The sequence below is a fragment of the Zootoca vivipara genome, chromosome 9 (assembly GCF_963506605.1).
Source record: "Zootoca vivipara chromosome 9, rZooViv1.1, whole genome shotgun sequence".
Lineage (NCBI taxonomy): Eukaryota > Metazoa > Chordata > Lepidosauria > Squamata > Lacertidae > Zootoca > Zootoca vivipara.
The window spans coordinates 1,332,103-1,351,540 of NC_083284.1; the positions used below are offsets into that span (position 1 = coordinate 1,332,103).

At 51.6% G+C, this 19,438-nt stretch overlaps 1 protein-coding gene across 1 annotated transcript in view; it reads left to right on the forward strand.

Moving 5' to 3' along the window:
* The first annotated feature begins 4,737 nt into the window (after positions 1 to 4,737).
* RAB11FIP5 (RAB11 family interacting protein 5) overlaps positions 4,738 to 19,438 on the forward strand; it is a 56,497-nt gene continuing 41,796 nt past the window's right edge. Inside the window, exon 1 of the mRNA XM_035103746.2 lies at positions 4,738 to 5,211. Coding sequence (XP_034959637.2) covers positions 4,826 to 5,211 — 386 coding nt within the window. The 5' untranslated portion in view covers positions 4,738 to 4,825. The remainder of the gene's footprint in view (positions 5,212 to 19,438) is intronic.

Here is a 19,438-nt window from a genome sequence, read left to right on the forward strand (position 1 = left end):
GCTGGACATGTCCTTGCCCGAGAGAGGCAGCTGCCGCAGAGATGATCCTGTGTGGGATTTGCCCAAATTGCTTTCAGCTGGGCCAGGGTGGGGGGCTCTGTGGGAGAGGCAGGGGGGGTGGCCCCAAGGCTTTGCAGCTTGACAGCGGCATCCGAGAGAATGGGGCTCCTGCAAGGCTCCAAAGCCAAGCTAAGAACGTGGGGGGGGGGAGGCCTCCTCCCTCCTCCCACCCAGCTTATTATATACATTTGCCCTTGGCTCGAGCCACACTCCTTGGACCAAGACTCACGGCTCCAGAATTTGCACCAGGCATTTCTCCAGCTGCAACACCCCCGGAGCGAAGTGTATGTATGTATGTAGATGCAGCATCGAGGATCCACAGCCCTACGCCTTCCTTCGTTGTGAGTGGCAGGCCGCTCCTGTCCAGGCACGTTGTCCAGGCGCTGGTCACCTCCAGGATAGATTGCTGCAATGGCTCAACTAGGGGCCTGCCCTTGGGGGTCAGTCCGGAAGTGGCAGCCGTTGCAAAATGCAGCTGCTTATCTGCTCACCGGGGCAAACTATGGCCAACACGTCTCCCCACTGGGAAGAGTTGCCTGGGCTTCTAATGAGCTCCTGGGCTAAGTTCAAGGTGTCATTTTGGGTGCATAAATGGGCCTTAGAAAGCATTGCTAATAACAAGGCCAGTGGAAGTGATGATATTCCAGCTGAACTATTTAAAATTTTAAAAGATGCTGTTAAGGTGCTACACCCAATATGCCAGCAAGTTTGGAAAACTCAGCAATGGCCAGAGGATTGGAGAAGATCAGTCTACATCCCAATTCCAAAGAAGGGCAGTGCCAAAGAATGCTCCAACTACCGCACAATTGCGCTCATTTCACACGCTAGCAAGGTTATGCTTACAATTCTACAAGGCAGGCTTAGGCAGTAAGTGGACCGAGAACTCCCAGAAGTGCAAGCTGGATTTCGAAGGGGCAGAGGAACCAGAGACCAAATAGCAAACATGCGCTGGATTATGGAGAAAGCTAGAGAGTTCCAGAAAAACGTCTACTTCTGCTTCACTGACTATGCAAAAGCCTTTGACTGTGTCGACCACAGCAAACTATGGCAAGTTCTTAAAGAAATGGGAGTGCCTGATCACCTCATCTGTCTCCTGAGAAATCTCTATGTGGGACAAGAAGCTACAGTTAGAACTGGATATGGAACAACTGATGGGTTCAAAATTGGGAAAGGAGTATGACAAGGTTGTATATTGTCTCCCTGCTTATTTAACTTATATGCAGAATTCATCATACGAAAGGCTGGACTAGATGAATCCCAAGACGGAATTAAGATTGCCGGAAGAAATATTAACAACCTCAGATATGCAGATGACACAACCTTGATGGCAGAAAGTGAGGAGGAATTAAAGAAGCTTTTAATGAGGGTGAAAGAGGAGAGCGCAAAATATGGTCTGAAGCTCAACATCAAAAAAACTAAGATCATGGCCACTGGTCCCATCACCTCCTGGCAAATGGAAGGGGAAGAAATGGAGGCAGTGAGAGATTTTACTTTCTTGGGCTCCTTGATCACTGCAGATGGTGACAGCAGTCACGAAATTAAAAGACGCCTGCTTCTTGGGAGAAAAGCAATGACAAACCTAGACAGCATCTTAAAAAGCAGAGACATCACCTTGCCTACAAAGGTCCGTATAGTTAAAGCTATGGTTTTCCCAGTAGTGATGTATGGAAGTGAGAGCTGGACCATAAAGAAGGCTGATCGCCGAAGAATTGATGCTTTTGAATTATGGTGCTGGAGGAGACTCTTGAGAGTCCCATGGACTGCAAGAAGATCAAACCTATCCATTCTTAAGGAAATCAGCCCTGAGTGCTCCCTGGAAGGACAGATCGTGAAGCTGAGGCTCCAATACTTTGGCCACCTCATGAGAAGAGAAGACTCCCTGGAAAAGCCCCTGATGTTGGGGAAGATGGAGGGCACTAGGAGAAGGGGACGACAGAGGACGAGATGGTTGGACAGTGTTCTTGAAGCTACGAACATGAGTCTGACCAAACTGCGGGAGGCAGTGGAAGACAGGAGTGCCTGGCGTGCTATGGTCCATGGGGTCACGAAGAGTCGGACACGACTAAACGACTAAACAACAACAACAACAAAAGCCCCCTGCAGCTCACGAGACCCACCGGGAGACCTGAAAGGTTGTCTCCCCGCTGCTCTGGCCAGTCATTCGCTGCGCTCTTCAGGTCCTGTCTTCTGCTGTGCACAATGCTGAAATTGGGCCTTTCTCTTTTTATAGTATTTTTAATTAATTTTCCATTAAAAGCATCCTATCAATAACAAATCAAATCAAAATCCAATTCAAGAAAAAAACACAAAAACACACACACAAAAATTACCAAATTACAACCCAGTTACAATTTGTGTTGTGTCAGCTACCCTTTGGAAATACTACTACTACTACTAATAGTAATAATAATAATAATAGATGCACTGCACCTGAAAATTCAAGGCTGTCACATCAGTGGTTGGCAGTCATAGAATCACAGGACTGTACAGTTGGAAGGGACCAAAGGTCATCTATTCCAGCCCGCTGCAACGCAGGGAATGAGCTTGCATTCTATTTTTCTCTTGCTGATATATAGGCAACATGTATTTGAGCAGGATTTGACTGCCACACATCTCTGGAGGCAAGGAGTGAGCTGGTCTCTTAAAGGGGCTGCAGCAACAGTTTTAAGTCTGCTGCTGGCTCTGCAGATAGGGAAAAGGGAAAAGGCTTGCACTGCCCGGGGACACCCCCAGGAATGTGTAGCCCCCGCTTGAGAAGTGCAGCATGAATGTGTTTTCTGCGACCTGGCACTGGAGCTTGGGGAAGTTCTCTGCTGCCATGAACACACTCGCCCGAGGGAGCATTGCCCAATGGTTTCTGCTTTCCCACTGAAATCTCCTCCTCTGGGCTGAACTCAGTTCACTGCCAGCAGCCCCCCCTCTTGTGGTATAAGATGGGGGGTCATGTCACAGATCTACCATTAAAATATTTCCCCATAAGCAATTTCTCCAATGAATCCCCCACCTTGGATAAGAAATAGCTTAAAAGAGGAATAGTGTAACTGTAGAGTGGCACAGCAGAGGAAATTTCAGCTTCAACTCCCAAGACCCTGCATATAAGGGAGGGGCCAAATTTGGGCTGCTGTGGTGTGTGGCATGTAGTATTAGGGCTGGGGTTGTTGTTGTTGTTATTTTATTTACTATTACTATTATTACCTTGCCCAAGGCGACTTACAACCAAAGGCAGGGAGGGAGATATATTGATAAGCTGGAAGATATATTGATAAGCCTGATGAGGAACAGTTGAAGGAGCTGGAGGAGACACGAGAACCATCTTTTAAGGAGATGGCTCCGTCAGTAGAGCACGAGACTCTTAATCTCAGGGTTGTGGTTTCAAGCCCTGCATTGCAGGGCGTTGGACTAGATGACCCTGGGGGTTCCCCTTCCAACTCTGTGAATGGTCCTGTTATTCTGTTATAGCTGAAGGGCTGCTCACAGGGAAGATGGAGCGAACCTGTTTTCTGGTGGCTTCTCCAGACTGGAAGACACGAACCAATGCATTCGATTACAGGTAGGTAGCCGTGTTGGTCTGGGTCGAAGTAAAATAAAAAAATTCCTTCAGTAGCACCTTAAAGACCAACTAAGTTTTTATTTTGGTATGAGCTTTCGTGTGCATGCACACTTCTTCAGATATCTTCAGATATCTTCAGATATCTTCAGATATCGAGCAGAAACTCGATGCATTCGAGTTACAAGAAAAGGGAAGAACTTTCTGACTATGCGCCAGCCATTCCAAAGTGGAATGGCCTTCTTTGGGAGGTGGTGGCTTCTCCTTCCTTGGAGGTTTTTCCACATAGGTTGGATTTGTGAGAGATGCTTGAGCTGCAATTCCTGGACTAGAGGACCGGGGAGGGGGGAGTCCCTTCCAACCGCCCAGTTCTACGATACTATGATTAAAATATTCCAAGAAATCAATAAACGGGCCTCTCTGTGGCAGTCACTGGAAAGGGCTCCGGGGGCGGCCATCCCACAAGAAGTCTGGTCTGTGCCCCGCCAAACCTCCATCTAGGCTAGCCCAAGCTGCCATTCACCAGGCGAGACCCGAAGGAGCGCTCCGCAGTACCAATGAGGCTGCCCAGGAGCGCTTGGCTGGGGGTCGTGTCCCCCCTCCGAGCTGCTGCTCCTGCTGCACCCCCCACCCCACCCCCTCCCACGACAGCCCTGCTGGGCCAACCACGCCGGGATTGGGGAGGGAAGAGCTGGCCGCCTGCCAGGGGCCCATGGGATTCGCGGCGCCGAGCCCGGATTCTGCAGAGGCGCACCAGCGGAGGTCCGCGTTGCATTGCCAGGGTTGTTGCAATTGCAAAGGCGATCGGGGCAACCCGTCATTTGCATCTCCCCCTCCCCGGGGGGTGGGGGGTGGCGCTTGGATCCTGCAACGGGCTCCTGGAAGGGAGGGGGCGGTGGAGAGAAAGAGCAGAGGCGTTGCCACTCCAGCAGCCCCCTCGGCTTGCAATTGCAAGCGCAGCAGGAGCGGCGTCTGCAGCAGCTGCCGCCGAGTTGCCCGCGCGTGCGGCGGCGGGGCGCGAGGAGGAGCCTGCGGAGGAAGGAGGGAAAGAGGGAGGGGAGGAAGGAGGGAGGGGCGCGTCTTGGCCAGCAGCGAGCCGAGGAGGCCGGCCCGGCGCCCGGATAGACCGACGGACGGACGGACGCGGAGCCGCCGCCGCCGCAGAGGCCCCGACCTTGTCCGCCTTCTCGTCCTCCTCCTTCGGCGGCGCCCGCGGGGATGAGCCGGGTGTCGTCGTCGGTGCCGGGCGGGGCGGCGTCCCCGCCGTCGTGGCTGCCCAGCCACGTCCAGGTGACGGTGCTGCAGGCGCGGGCTCTGCGCGCCAAGGGCGGCCCGGCGGCGGGAGACGCCTTCGTGGCTCTGCAGCTGGGCGGCCAGAAGTACCGCACGCCCGTGGCGCCGCAGCGGAGCGGGCCGCGCTGGGCCGACGAGTGCTTGCTCCAGCTGCCGCCCACGCCCGGCCCCGACGACCACGCCGACGACCCGGCCCTCCTGCTGCAGATCACCGTGTGGCAGCGCGCTCTCGTCGGCACTGACCGCTTCCTCGGACGCGCCGCCGTCCCGCTGCGCCAGCTGCTCCAGCGAGGCGGATCCCATCCGGACCAGTAAGTGGGGCTGGGAGGCGACTTGGCGAGGGGGCCTCTGAGCCCGCACAGAGGGCGACTCTCTCGCCCGGGGACGGGGAATGGCTCACCACCAGGACCAGGAGTGGGGCGGGTGCTTTCTTGGGGGCTGCAAGAGCGCCCCTGAGCCCGTGCAGAGCGCCCCTCCGGCGCCCTGCGGGGTTTTGCCTGGGGGCCTGCCGTACGCGAGCATGGGCCGAGCGCCGCGGGAGCCGAGGGCGAGGCAGGAGCGCCGCTCCGCAGCCGCCGTCGAGTTGAAGTTCTGCAGAGCAGACTGCATGCAGGGTTGAGCTCCGGGTGTGCAGATGGGGCGGAGGAAAGAAAGGGGGCAGAAGGCCAGGTTGGAGGAGGCCGGGGGGGGGGGCGTTGCTTGGACGCCCAAGGTCTCCAAGGCCAAGCAGGGCGAAGTCGACAGCAGCTGCCCCAGCAGGAGATGCGCCCGCCCGGATTGCTGCCTCCTCGCTTCCCGGCGGAGGAGAATTGCAGAGTCACGCACGCTTTTTGCGTCCGGCCCCTGCAAGGAGAGCTCCTTGCACCTCGCAGCCCCATGGCGGGCTCTCCCCCCCCCCACCTGGGACCCTCCGGGTGCAACTTTTGGACTGCAACTCCCATCAGCCCCTGCAAGCACAAGAGGCAGCGGCGGCGGGGGGGGGGGGGCGGTAGTCTGCCATAGGGGTTCGCTGGGACGCACAAGGCGCCTGGCCCAAGCCAAATGCTGTTTTGCCTGTGACCCTCAGCACACCTGAGCTTTGTGCGTCCAGTGTTGGAACATTCCGGACAGAGAGAAGAAAGTCCTTCGTGCAGTGCGTAGCTGAACTGTGGAACTCCCTCCCACAAGAGAGGAGGCAGCGGTGGCCAGCAACCGCTGTAGATGGCGTGAAAAAAAGAAGATGAGACAAATTAATGGAGGAGGAGAGAGCTATTGACGGCAACTAGCCACAGGTGTAGAACCTCCACAGTCCGAGGCACTGATGCCTCCAAACTCCAGTTGCTGGGATTTGCATGGGCAGAGTGCTGTTTGGCCTGTGTGGAGACCAGGATGGTGAGCCAGAGGGGCCGTTGACCTCGTCCGGGAGGGTCTTTGGATGTTTTCCCAAGGGGTGTTGAGGACGGGACTGAACTTTCCTGCGTTTAAGGAGCCCAAGTGCAGGATTCCGCTCGCCCAGTTTTTGTTCTCTCCCGCAAGCGCAGCAGCCCCTTCCTTCCCCCCTTGTGGTTCTTCAGGTCTTCAGAGGGATGGTGGAACATGGCATTGACATCGTGAGAACGTAACAACCTCGGAAGAGCCTGATGGATCAGGCCTGTGGCCCGGCCAGCCCAGCACCCTGTTCTCACCAGAGGGAAACCTGCAAGCAGGATTCGAACACAAGAGCAACTCTCCCCTCCTCCTGGGGTTTCCAGAAACGGGGATTCAGAAGTATGGCTGTCTCTGACTGTGGAGGCCAAGCAGAGCCATCCTGGCTAGGAGCCATTCATAGCCCTCTCCTCCTCCAGGAATTTGGCCATCGCTGCTTCTTGTGGGAGGGAGTTCCATAGTCGAACTGTGCGCTCTAACTATGCAACAGACCAAAGCAGTACCAAAGGTCCAGCCAGCCTCGATTTCCCGGGGTGAGAAGGGCTTCCTGCAGCCTTCGAAAGGCTTGTTTTGGGGAAGGAAAGCAGGAGGTTAGCACTTCTCCCCCTCCTGCTTCCTGAAGCAAGGCCCTGTCCTGGTGAGGCAAAGCTCTTCTTGCGGGGAGGCCTAAGCGTGTCAGCCAAGTGGGGCTCCTGGTGCGCCCCCCATGCCGGGAACCTTGCATGGGATCTCTTGGGGTGGGGGAAGGGAATGGACTCTAGACATTCTCTTGTGGCAACCGTCACCTAGGTTTAGGGTGCCTGATGACTGGCTTCTATGTCTGAGTTTCTAACCCTGGTATGAATGTGTTGCAAACCGTTTAGAGACACCCCCCCCCAAAATAAAGCAGCATAGAAAGGAAATTAATAACAACACCAACTGCAAATTTCACAGGGGAAGAACAGGGCCCAGACATTCCGTTGTGGCGACAGTGATAACCTACGTTCAATATGCCCTTGGGCGATTAGCTCCTTTCTGGTGTGGAAGAGCCCTTTGAGGGAGCCTGAGAAAGGGCCAGAGTGGCGCTGCCTGCAGGGCCCAGATAGGACCAAAGGGAAGGACCTTCTCCTCAAATACAGGATGGGGGACACCTGGCTTGAGAGCAGTACATGTGAAAAGGATCTAGGAGTCCTGGTAGACCACAAACTTGACATGAGTCAACAGTGTGATGCAGCAGCTAAAAAAGCCAATGCAATTCTGGGCTGCATCAATAGGAGTATAGCATCTAGAGATCAAGGGAAGTAATAGTACCACTGTATTCTGCTCTGGTCAGACCTCACCTGGAGTACTGTGTCCAGTTCTGGGCACCACAGTTCAAGAAGGATACTGACAAGCTGGAACGTGTCCAGAAGAGGGCAACCAAAATGGTCAAAGGCCTGGAAACGATGCCTTATGAGGAATGGCTTAGGGAGCTGGGTATGTTTAGCCTGGAGAAGAGAAGGTTAAGGGGTGATATGGTAGCCATGTTCAAATATATAAAATGATGTCATATGGAGGAGGGAGAAAGGTTGTTTTCTGCTGCTCCAGAGAAGCGGACACGGAGCAATGGATTCAAATTACAATAAAGAAGATTCCACCTAAACATTAGGAAGAACTTCCTGACAGTAAGAGCTGTTCGACAGTGGAATTTGCTACCAAGGAGTGTGGTGGAATCTCCTTTTTTAGAGGTCTTTAAGCAGAGGCTTGACGGGCATATGTCAGGAATGCTTTGATGGTGTTTCCTGCTTGGCAGGGGGTTGGACTGGATGGCCCTTGTGGTCTCTTTCAACTCTATGATTCTATGATTCCTGAGTCAGGCCCCTGGCTCCATCTAGCTCAGTGCTGCCTACCCTGGCTGGCAGCAGTGGCTCTCCCTGGTTTCAGGCAGGCTCCTTTCCCAGCCCTGCCTGGAGATGCTACCAGTGCGGATGGGAGATGGACTCCCCCTGAGGCTGTGGCCCCGCCCCACTCTGGGGCTCACATCACCAGCCTGTAGCCTTCCTGCAATAGGGGCTGTTTAAATATCCTTTGCTGGTGACCAGCTGAGTTTCGGGAGGTAAAGGAGCTTCCTCTCGCTTGCCTGTCAGCTGTCTAATATTTAAAATTAAAATAATATTTACTATATATACCCCGCCCATCTAGCTGGGTTCCCCAGCCACTCGGCGGCTCCCAACAGAATACTAAAAACACGATAAAACATCAAACATTACAGACTTCTCTTAACAGGGCTGCCTTCAGATGTCTTCTAAAAGTCAGATCGTTGCTTATTTCCTTGACATTGATGGGAGGCCGTTCCACAGGGCGGGTGCCACCACCGAGAAGGCCCTCTGTATTGGGAGCACCTGTGTTTTGCAAGGGAGATCCGTTCCTCTCCCTCTCCCACCTGAGGAGCCGCCTTGATCCGAAGGGGTGTTTGATGTGCAAAACGGATCGTGGGAGACAGGAGAAGGCGGCTCTGACATCCCTTCGGGGAGCTTCTCAAAGACCTGGCATAGCTCAAAGGAAGTTCTTGTGACCCAAATACTTTGTGCAGGTTTGCTTCACTCGCACAGCTCTGCCCAAGGCTGATAGAAATTCTACGCAGCGATTTCTTCTTAGAAAAAGTAATGCTGAATTCTGTGCCCGGTGCCAAATGTTGGAGCTGTGTATACGTACGCACATGACTCCCACCATAGTCCAGGTCTAGGAGGTGCTTCTGGAGCTCAAGTAGCCAAAGGAAGTTGACTCCCTATGGGGCAGGCGTGTGGGCCATTTCTGCTCCTGCCCTGTGCCTGCTGACGCTTTTAGTGAGACCCTGCTTTTGCCCTGGGCACCTCACTGCAGGAACGTTGTTAATTTGGCTAGCAAACTGCAACGTGCAACCTCTTTGGGTCTCTGTGTGCCCCCCCCCCCAGTGACGTGTGTTAATAATATCTTAAGGGTCAGGGGCTTCCAGGCTCCTCGTTTGTTTCCCCAAGAGATGTGGAAAGGCCTGTTTGTGGGACCCCCATGGGAAGGTTTGGGAGTTTGCAAGGCCCATCTTGCCTTCATCTGATTGGGGGCTCATTGGCAGAGCACCCAGCTTCAGTCCCCAAGGCCCCCCTGCCTGAAACCCCAGAGAGCCTCTGCCAGTCAGTGCCTGGAGGCAGTTGGAGGATGGATGCTAGCTAATGGATTGAGGTTGAATCCTGACAAGACAGAAGTACTGTTTTGGGGAAACAGGGGGCAGGCAGGTGTGGAGGACTCCCTGATCCTGAATGGGGTCACTGTGCCCCTGAAGGACCAGGTGCGCAGCCTGGGAGTCATTTTGGACTCCCAGCTGTCCATGGAGGCACAGGTCAATTCTGTGTCCAGGGCAGCTGTTTACCAGCTCCATCTGGTACACAGGATGAGACCCTACCTGCCCGCAGATCTTCTTGTTATAGTGGTGCATGCTCTGGTTATCTCCCGCTTGGACTACTGCAATGTGCTCTATGTGGGGCTACCTTTGAAGGTGACCCGGAAACTACAACTAATCCAGAATGCAGCAGGCAGACTGGAAACGGCTGCCGAGACCACATAACACCGATCTTGAAAGACCTCCATTGGCTCCCAGTATGTTTCTGAGCACAATTCAAAGTGTTGGTGCTGACCTTGAAAGCCCTAAACGGCCTCGGCCCAGTAGACCTGAAGGAGCGTCTCCACCTCCATCGTTTTGCCCGGACACTGAGGTCCAGCACCGAGTGCCTTCTGGCGGTTCCCTCCCTACGAGAAGTGAGGTTACCGGGAACGAGGCAGAGGGCCTTCTCGGTAGTGGCACTTGCCCTGTGGAACGCCCTCCCATCAGATGTCAAGGAAATAAGCAACTATCTGACTTTTAGAAGACATCTGAAGGCAGCCCTGTTTAGGGAAGCTTTTAATGCCTAATGCTTTATCGCTTTATTATTATCATCATTAATTCTGTTGGAAGCTAGGGAAACCCAGCCAGATGGGTGGGGTATAAATAATAAATTACTACTACCGGTACTCGGTGTGCCAGTGGCCTGACTCTGTATAAGGGTGCTTTGTACGTTCAGAGTCAGTTGTGTTTCCTCTGCCATTGTGGAGTCCCTGGTGCCTCAACTCTGTGTGTGACTGTGAGAGTAGACCTGAGGGCTTCCTCTTGGAACCCCGAATGCCCTGGAGCCCACCATCTGCCTTGTGCTTGCAGCGAGCATGTTGTCTGTGGTGTCTCCTGCACCAGAGATGGGGGGGGGGGCTCGTGTTGATGGGCTAGCTGTGGCCCTTGCCCTGAGCTCATGCAATTCCTCTCCGGCCTGGGCTTCAGTGGGAGGAAGGGTGTAATCCTGGAAGCCATTGGTCAGTGGCCTGATCCAGTCCCACAAAACCTCTCCTTCCTTGGAGGTTTCTAAGCAGAGGTTGGATGATTTAGCAGAGTTTCCTGCATTGCAGGGGGCTGGACTGGATGACCCCCGGGGGTCCCTTCCAACTCTTAAGATTCTATGATTCTATGTCCGGCCATCAGCAACAAGCGTGCGTCAGAGCCAGTGCCCTGCTGAGTAAGCAGCCAGTTGATCTCTCTTCCCTGACTTGCACCTGGGCTTCCTGTCTGGAGGGAGAAACTTAAATTGTCTTTAGTCCTTCAAAAGGCTTTAAGCTCACTTCCTGCCTCCCCACCTCTAGCAAGTATCTCATGGCAGCTATTAATTGGAGGAATGCAGACAAAAACATAGGAGGAAAACGCCATACTTGACAAGGCAAACCCGTAAGCAGATTAAAACACTAGCTTCTGTTTGTAATGTCAGGCATGTTCTCCACTTGGGCGTGGGCTTTTAGGAAGGGGAGTGCCTGCATTTTGCAGGGTGGTGCTTGGGGAGCCTGGGTTGAGCAGAGTGGCCCTGCAAAATGCACCCCCCATCCATGCCCTCACCCACAAGTTCGTAGAACTCCTGGCTGCTTTGGCATCAGCAGACTGGGGTGGAAAGAGGCATGCTTGCTTGCCCTTGCAACCAACCCCTGTTCCTCCATTTACTCCTGACTCAACAAAAACAGCTTTCCTGTCGGGTTGGCCTCCCTGCAAACCAGTCAAGGTTTCCATGCGACCAGATGTAAACCTCCTTCATCCTTTGCAAGCAGGTTTCCACCAGCTCATCTGCCTGGTTCGGTTTTGCGTTCTCTCCCTCAAAACATACCCTGCGTGTGTTTTCCTAGCATGCGACCTGTTCCTTTCCTGCCTTGGTAGCGCAGGAGTTCGTCTTGGGTCCTGCTTGCTCTATTATAATAATAATAATAATAATAATAATAATAATAATAATAATAATAATAATTTATTATTTATACCCCGCCCATCTGGCCGGGTCTCCCCAGCCACTCTGGGCGGCTTCCAACAGAAGAATAAAACACAATAATCTATTAAACATTAAAAGCCTCCCTGAACAGGGCTGCCTTCAGATGTCTCCTAAAAGTCTGGTAGTTGTTTTCCTTTTCGACATCTGTTAGGAGGGCGTTCCACAGGGCGGGCGCCACCACCCAGAAGGCCCTCTGCCTAGTTCCCTGCAACTTGGCTTCTCGCAATGAGGGAACCGCCAGAAGGCCCTCGGTGCTGGACCTCAGTGTCCGGGCAGTGTCCTTGGCGTGGACCCAGTGCATCCCTGGCATGTGGCTGCCCAGCTGACGTGGGCCTGGTGCGCAGCCTCTGCCTCTTGCCCGCCTGCGTATGGAGAGGGGCTCGTGGTGGGAGTAGCAGTGCCACTCGGGGAATGCATCTGTGTCAGGTGGGGGGTGGGTGGGCAAGGGAGCCCTCGGCTTCCATCACAAAAAGGTGGGCTTGAGGGCCCCAGCCGGCATGCCTGTGGTCAAGGGGGATGGCCGGTGGAGTCCAGCAGCTGGAGGGCACCAGGAATTTATTGCTTTGGTTTTTAATTCTGCCTTTCGTCTGTTAAGACGCAGAGTGGCACACAGCACATAATCCCATAAAATACAAAAGGCCCCCTAACATGGAATTTGAAACCCATGCCGAAAACATCCTATGGTGCAGAAAGTCTCCCCAACTCCTGCGTGTGGCCCCCACCCTCCTGCAGCGGCCAAAGCCTGAGTGAGTAAAAACACTTTGAGCTGGTGATGGCAGGATGGGGGCCTTGTTCTAGGAACCGCTTCCGTTCAGCAACAGCAATGGTAGGTTGGCGGAGAGGGGAGAGGGCTCTTGCGCTCTGGTCCTGCTTGCGAGTTTCCCGCAGAGGTATCCAGCTTTGAAATTTGCCAAGCGCATTATGCACCCGGCTATCGGCCGCTTGTGACCACGCAAAGAATGCCCGGGCGCCCAGCGTCCCCACCCTCTGGAGGCGCATCCCTGGGGATCATTGGATTCTAGACTGTTTTCAGAACCCCAACACCCCATCCTGTAGAATTCTATCTGCGATGTTTCATCTGCACAATCAGAATGAACTTCAGGAACCAAAAAGTCACCTGAAAAATACGACTTTCCAGCCGTCTGGGCCCAAAATGGCAACGAGGCCTTCTGCTTTGGCAACTGCCACCCTGGCGTAAGGTGCTATTTGGCACCCGGCTGCTATATACGAGGTTCGAACACGGGTGTCTGGTTGGCCACCATGGGAGCAGGCCCTGATTCCGCAGGTTCTCCTCGTGTGCGCATGCCATTCCTTGGAGGGGCTTCTGCTCTGACAAAAGGCTTTGAGGTTGTGTGTGTGGGGTGTGTGTGTGATTGTGAAGGCTCAGTTGTGTTTGGCCAGGAGGCTGAGGCCTTGGCATTTGGGCAAAGCAGGCTGGCGGCTGGCTGGCTGCTTGCCGTCTCTTCCAGCTGCCCCCTGGCCTGTGCTGCTGCTGGGGGCTCCTCAGTGGGAGGACTCTGGCCAGGCCTGCTTGTGGGTCAGGATGAAGCTTCCAAGCCGTGATGCTCAAGAGTTCTTCCCTTCTGCAGCCCAATGGGCTTTCAAGGTCTGCAGCTCCTGTCTGGCTCAGCAGCTTCCACAGGGATTGCTGTTCTGGCATTTTTGCAGTCAAAAGCACAGGAGCTGTTCCTTGAGACCCCCGGGTTGCCCACCACCAACTGATTAGCTCAGGGGTTCCCAACAAAATTTTCTCCAGGACCCCTCATCGAGCCGCTATTGTGACAAAGACACCCCCATTAATTCCTAATCCTAAAATTAAAAAGTGAGAGCCAAATTAAGAGTCTTTTTATATTTTATATTTATACGTTTTTTACAGTTACAACAGTGTACTCCATCAGTATACAGTTAGTTTTAATTTTCAGTTCTTAATGAGATGAGTTAAATCTGTCCTTTGAGTCCATTATTTCTGAAATATTAGGTTTGTTTACAAACACTACTGTTTTGCAAAGAGGCAGCGTGCGCCAGGGAGGAGGGAGGGGAATGGAGAGGACAGGGTACCTGCGCAGTAGCGCACAAATGAAGCCGACGCGCGCAAAGCATCTTGGGGAGGTGAGCGTTAGTAGAATGCGTGCGCTGCCTCTTTGCAAAACAGTAGTGTTTGTAGAGCGCCACCTAACGGCATACAGCAGAACTACTGCCTCTATCTAATTCTAGTTTTGCGCTAGACTCTGCTCATGCAGGAAGCGGCCAAAACAAAAAATCTGTTATCATACGAAATATATTTAATATATTTTTTATTCTAATAGCATCTTGCGGACCCCTCTGGCATAGCTCGCGGACCCCTGGGGGTCCGCGGACCTCCTGTTGGGAACCACTGGATTAGCTAATACGCTGGCCTGATGGGTTGAAAAAGTGGTGATCCAAGGAAGGGGTTGGACCAGATGACCCCTGGGAATCCCTTCCAACTCTATGCCCCTGTAGTAGGTATTGTTGGGGCTGGGATATTGTTTAGGGATTTTTGTTGGGGGGTGGTTGCTGTTAATATTTTTTGTATCTTTGTTTTATATCATTATTTATGTGGAAACCTTCAGTTTGGTTATGGAGTTTGTGATGTTTTATTTATTGTTTATGACTACTTTCGTCATGCGTTTCTGTAAGTCGCCGGGAGCACGGCTTGAACTCTGGAAAGGCTGCCTACAAAAAGATGTTTGTGTGTGGCCACAATCCATTTCACCAGATGACTCTGGTCTAGGGAAGCTTCTGCTGTGACACATTCCCTGCTCTCTTAAGGCCCTGCCCGGGACTCTGGGTTTGGTGTGGCTGCGATTCTCCTGACTTCCTCAGTGGGCTAATGGATCCGGTCCAAATCTTTCCCCAGCCTGTGTACCGGGAAAGTGGGGCATGCCCCTCCCGGCTCTCGCCAGCCATCGATTTCCCTTGGCACACATGCAATGCAATGCGGAATATTTTCTTGGCAGGATTTGCACTCGGGGGAATCCCTTGCACTTTAAGTCTCCTGACCGGCAAGGCTCCCGTGGAATGTGGAGGGTGGTGGTTGCCTTGAGCTGGGGGGGGGGATGACTGAAGTAGCCCCCTCCCCAAATGTGGCTGGTCTCTGCTTGCCTCCTTGCAATTTCTTGCCCCCCCCCCCAATGCGTGAGCATCATAAGCCAAGTATTGATGTGCCTTTGAGTGCTGCAGTTGATGGCGAAGTCCACCAGACCTGCAGCTTGTTTGCGTTTGGGGGCTCCAGAGAGTCTTAGGCTGGCTCTCTGACCATCATCTTGCTAGGCTGGGATGTGCGCACATGCGCTCCTTGCAGGGTGGATTTGATTTAAATCAAACTGATTTAAATCACGATTTAAATCACTAGTCAGTAAGGCTTGATTTAAATCATAGTTTTCTACATAAAGACTAATTCTTGCTGGTATAACTTGAATATGCAAGTAGATGAAGATTTTTAGAATAACAACTTTTCATATTAGTTTTTTATCCCCAGTTTAATGGGTTATTCATATTTGGACAACTTTACTGTTGTACTTAGGAAGGAGAAAAATAATCGTCACCTTAATAATAACAATTTAAATAGATTTATTCAACTGAAACAATAACATTACAGCATATGTTATTTGCTTAAACAAACATCCATGTTTGTTAACTAATTTGGCTAAACAAAAACAAAATATATATATTTTAAGAAACTTAGACTGTCAGCCCAGCCTACACATGAAAAACTTAAATACTGTCCACTCCAAACAATCAGAAAAATATTGTTTCTATTCTATTCACTGAACTTCTTGAAACTTAGCACTGAAGGGGTTGATTCTGTATTCATAGGTTTGTAGAACAATAGTATTAAGGTCTTTTTCTCAACTCTGTTCATGTTATAACATTTTTGCTGTGAAGAAGAGGAATGTGATCTCTGCTGAGTCAAATTCAGTTTTGAGAACTGCAAAAGTAAACCAAGCATCTGTGATAATATCTTGTAGGCAGAGAAACTGCCCAATAATCTTACAAAAACCTCTGGAAGAGCCTGACATTGTGAATGGATTAATGGAATTTATTTACCCCCAAAATTAAACATATATAACCTTATTCTACATAATTAAAAAAACTAATCTTTATTTCATGATGGAATAACCTTTGGGTGGTAATATATTTTCCTCGAAAAGCATTTTATTTTAAAAAATCCAATTTAAATCAAAAAAATTGATTTAAATCAAAAAAATCTGATTTAAATAAAAAAAATCCATTTTTTTATTTTTTTAAAAAAATCATTGATTTTTATCCACCCTGGCTCCTTGCAACCGACCTTGTGGCCGACTGTAGAGACAGTGCGACCCACTTGCAATCATTTGTGAGCAGAAAGAAATGGGCCTTTTCAGCTTCCTGGACCGGCAGCCGGGAGGCCGTTCTGGCCAGAGGCTGAGGCACAACTTGCAAGCCGGAGTTTCAGCCCACCGAGGTTGCTCTTTGAGGAGTGATGAGTTGTGCATAAGTCAAATAAAGTTAACCCCTTCCTATGGGGTGAAGAATCAATATTTAATTAATATTTATGGTATCTGAGGAAGTGTGCATGCGCACGGAAGCTTATACCCAGAACAAACTTAGTTGGTCTCTAAGGTGCTACTGGACAATTTTTTTAATTTTAATATTTATGTGTTATTAAAAGGTGTGTCTTGCACCTTTCCCTTGATGTTATAATCGAACCTAAGTAACAGCAAAATGCTGCTAGCACTAAAGGAAAGCTAGAGGGTTGGGCAGAGGAGTAATAATGATTCCACCCTGAATTCCTTCTTAAAGGCCACTGATGCTTGAAGACAGGACGGGTGGGCCTCCTTGCGAGGGCATTCCACAGTTGGGTGCCACTGCCCGTTGTTCCTACCCATTGCCCTTCAGGTTGCTGCGGCTGTGAGCCCAATTTCGCTTGGTGTGGGTAAGTGCGGAGATCGGTCAGGGATGCTTAATTTGATGAGTGATGTAAACACCCGCTGCATAATGTTACGCCGAGCTGAGCTGAACTGACTTATTGCAACTTAATCAACTTGTGCATTCAGCCAAGACGGGACTAGTACAGTGGTACCTCGGTTTAAGTACACAATTGGTTCCGGAAGTCTGTACTTAACCCAAAGCGTACTTAACCTGAAGCGAGCTTTCCCATTGAAAGTAATGGAAAGTGGATTAATCCGTTCCAGACGGGTCCGCGGAGTACTTAAACTGAAGCGTACTTAAACCGAGGTATGCCTGTACACGCGGTCTCTGCAGGTGTGCCATGGACCCCCTTCATCCCACGTAGCCTGGCTGGTGGGTGGGGGTTTGAGGGGGGAAGCTTTAGTCCAGCAGCTTCCAGGGGGCACCATGTTGGCTCCCCCTGAGCTAAGATGCATTTTGTACCCCTCCTGAGTCATGGCTGCTTCTCCATAGGCTGCTGGTTTGTGTTTTTCAAGACATGTCTTTTATGGTTGTGTTATCTAATCGACAACGGGGCGATCTCCTGCTGCTCTGTCCCAGCTCCTCCCAGCCTAGCAGTTTGAAAGTACACCAGCTCAAGTAGATAAATAGGTACTGCTGTGGCGGAAAGGTAAACAGAGTTTCTGTGCGCTCTGCCACTCGTCACAGAAGCAGTTTAATCCTGCTGTCCGCATGACCCAGAAAACTGTCTGTGGACAAACGCCGACTCCCTTGCCCTGAAGTGAGATGAGCGCCACACCCTCTAGTCGGTCACCTTTGACTGGACTTAACTGGCCACGGGTCCTTTACCTTTCTTTTACCTTGTTATCTAATACCTGAATCCTGAGCATTTCCTATGAAATGAGAAGGTGGGACTAAAAATTAACCATAAATAATGCTTCCAGAAATCCTATTGAGGGCATTTGCTTGGTGGGTCTGATGTGGTTTCTACCCAAAAAATGCATTATCCATTTTTTTCTGTTTACACATCATACGTTTCCCACCATACAAAATTTCTCTACAGACTTCCCAACCCAACAATCTGTGGCATTCTAGATGCACCTGATTTTGCTGCACATCCGTTAATTTTCTCCTTCCAACTCCTTTGTTGGCTGCCCCTCGCCTGGGAATGGAAATGTCCTGCTTCTGAGCCATCCCTCTGCCTGGTCCCTGGCCTTGGCTGCTGCTGGCGCTGGCGCTGGCCTGGCCGCCTCCTTGTTTTGACCCAGCGTGAAAGATCTGCAAGGGCTGGAGCTTGGCAAGCAGAGCCAGGCTGTGTCTGCAGGGAGGACGAGTGGCCTTTCTGGATTTCGATCTCCTCCTCCTCCTCCTCCTCCTAATGGGGCCGTTGGGCAGACTAAGGTGCTTCCTGTGTGTGTTCCTGTTTCTCATTTTGCAAAATGCGTCTGGCTGGCAGAGCCAGAGAAGTGGCAGAAGCCCGGTCTTGGAGAGCAGCTCGCTTATTCCCCTCGCGTGGCGAAGGGCTTTGTCTGAACTGTCAAGAAGATGGATTGAGTCTCCACTGGTAGGGAGCGCTCCCTAAGAGCACTTTGGAGGCGAGAGAAGCAGCCTTTGCAGCCTCCTTGGGGGGGGTTCCGAAGGGACCCCGGACAGGGCTTCTCCCGAGCATCGGGGTCCCTTCAGAATCTGAGAGCCCAAGGCGCATCAAGGTGGGCCCAGCCTTGGAGAGGGACCACAGCCGATCACATCAGTTGGCAATTGATGACCGCAATAGTCCTCTGGCAACGAGGACCACGTGGAGTGTGTGGGGTGTGTGTGTGTGTGTGTGTGTGTACCCCCATTTGCCCCTTGCTCTTGCCCCTGTGTTGGCAGGAGCAGCTGATCCTTGCAGAGTCCTGGGTGTGCCTGGACTCAGCTTCCTCATCCTGCCTAATTCTCTGCACCAAAGTTGGGATTGAGGAACGGAGGGAGATGATTTTTGCAGCATCCGACCATGCGTCCATCATGCTCAGGTCTCACCCCTTGACTGCCAGTGGCTCTCCAGGAGACACTTCTAGCACTGCCAGCAGATGCTTCTGGGGACGGAACCAGGGCCCTTCTGCATGCAGAGCAGGTGTTCTGCTCCTGAACTACAGGGGGGGGGCTCCCCTTATCCAGGCACCAGCCTCTTGGTCGCCCTCCCCCAATTGGTTTGCACACTGAGGGCACTAATGCGCAGAGGGCACCCCAGTTGGAGGCAGAAATGCTTCTGAATACCAGCTGCTGGGAGGCACAGGAGGGGAGAGTTCCTAAAACCAGAGAATTGCAGAGTTGGAAGGGACACCAAGAGTCATCTAGTCCAACCCCCTGCAATGCAGGAGTGGCTCTTGTGCTCGGATCCTGCTTGCAGGTTTCCCATAGGCATCTGGCCGGCCACTGGGAGATCAAGGTGCTGCGCTCGATGGGGCCTTTGTCTGATCCAGGAGACTCTCCTTATGTTCTTTTTTGGTATAATTTTTTTCTATTTTAGAATATTCATTTGAACAACCTTAAAATATCAGTGACTTCCCTTCTCCTCCTTCCATGGTTCAATTTGCATGCCATAGATTCCTGCATATTTGACACATACTAAACCATTCATTGTTCCATTATTGCAGCCATCAAAGCTCATTTACTCTGTCAAATTTATCTTAATGCTGCCCACGTTTTCAAGTGTACACAATTTACACCCATATCTTCATTAAACATTTTCCAATCTTCTTTAGAGATACGGTATTCTTGTTCTCTTATTCTATATGTTAAGTCTGCGAGTTGTGCATATTCCATCGGTTTAAGTTGCCATTCTTCTTCAGCTGGGACCTTGCTTGTTTTCCGTTTTGGGGCTAAGAAAACGCCGGCCACAGGAGTGGAATACATAAAT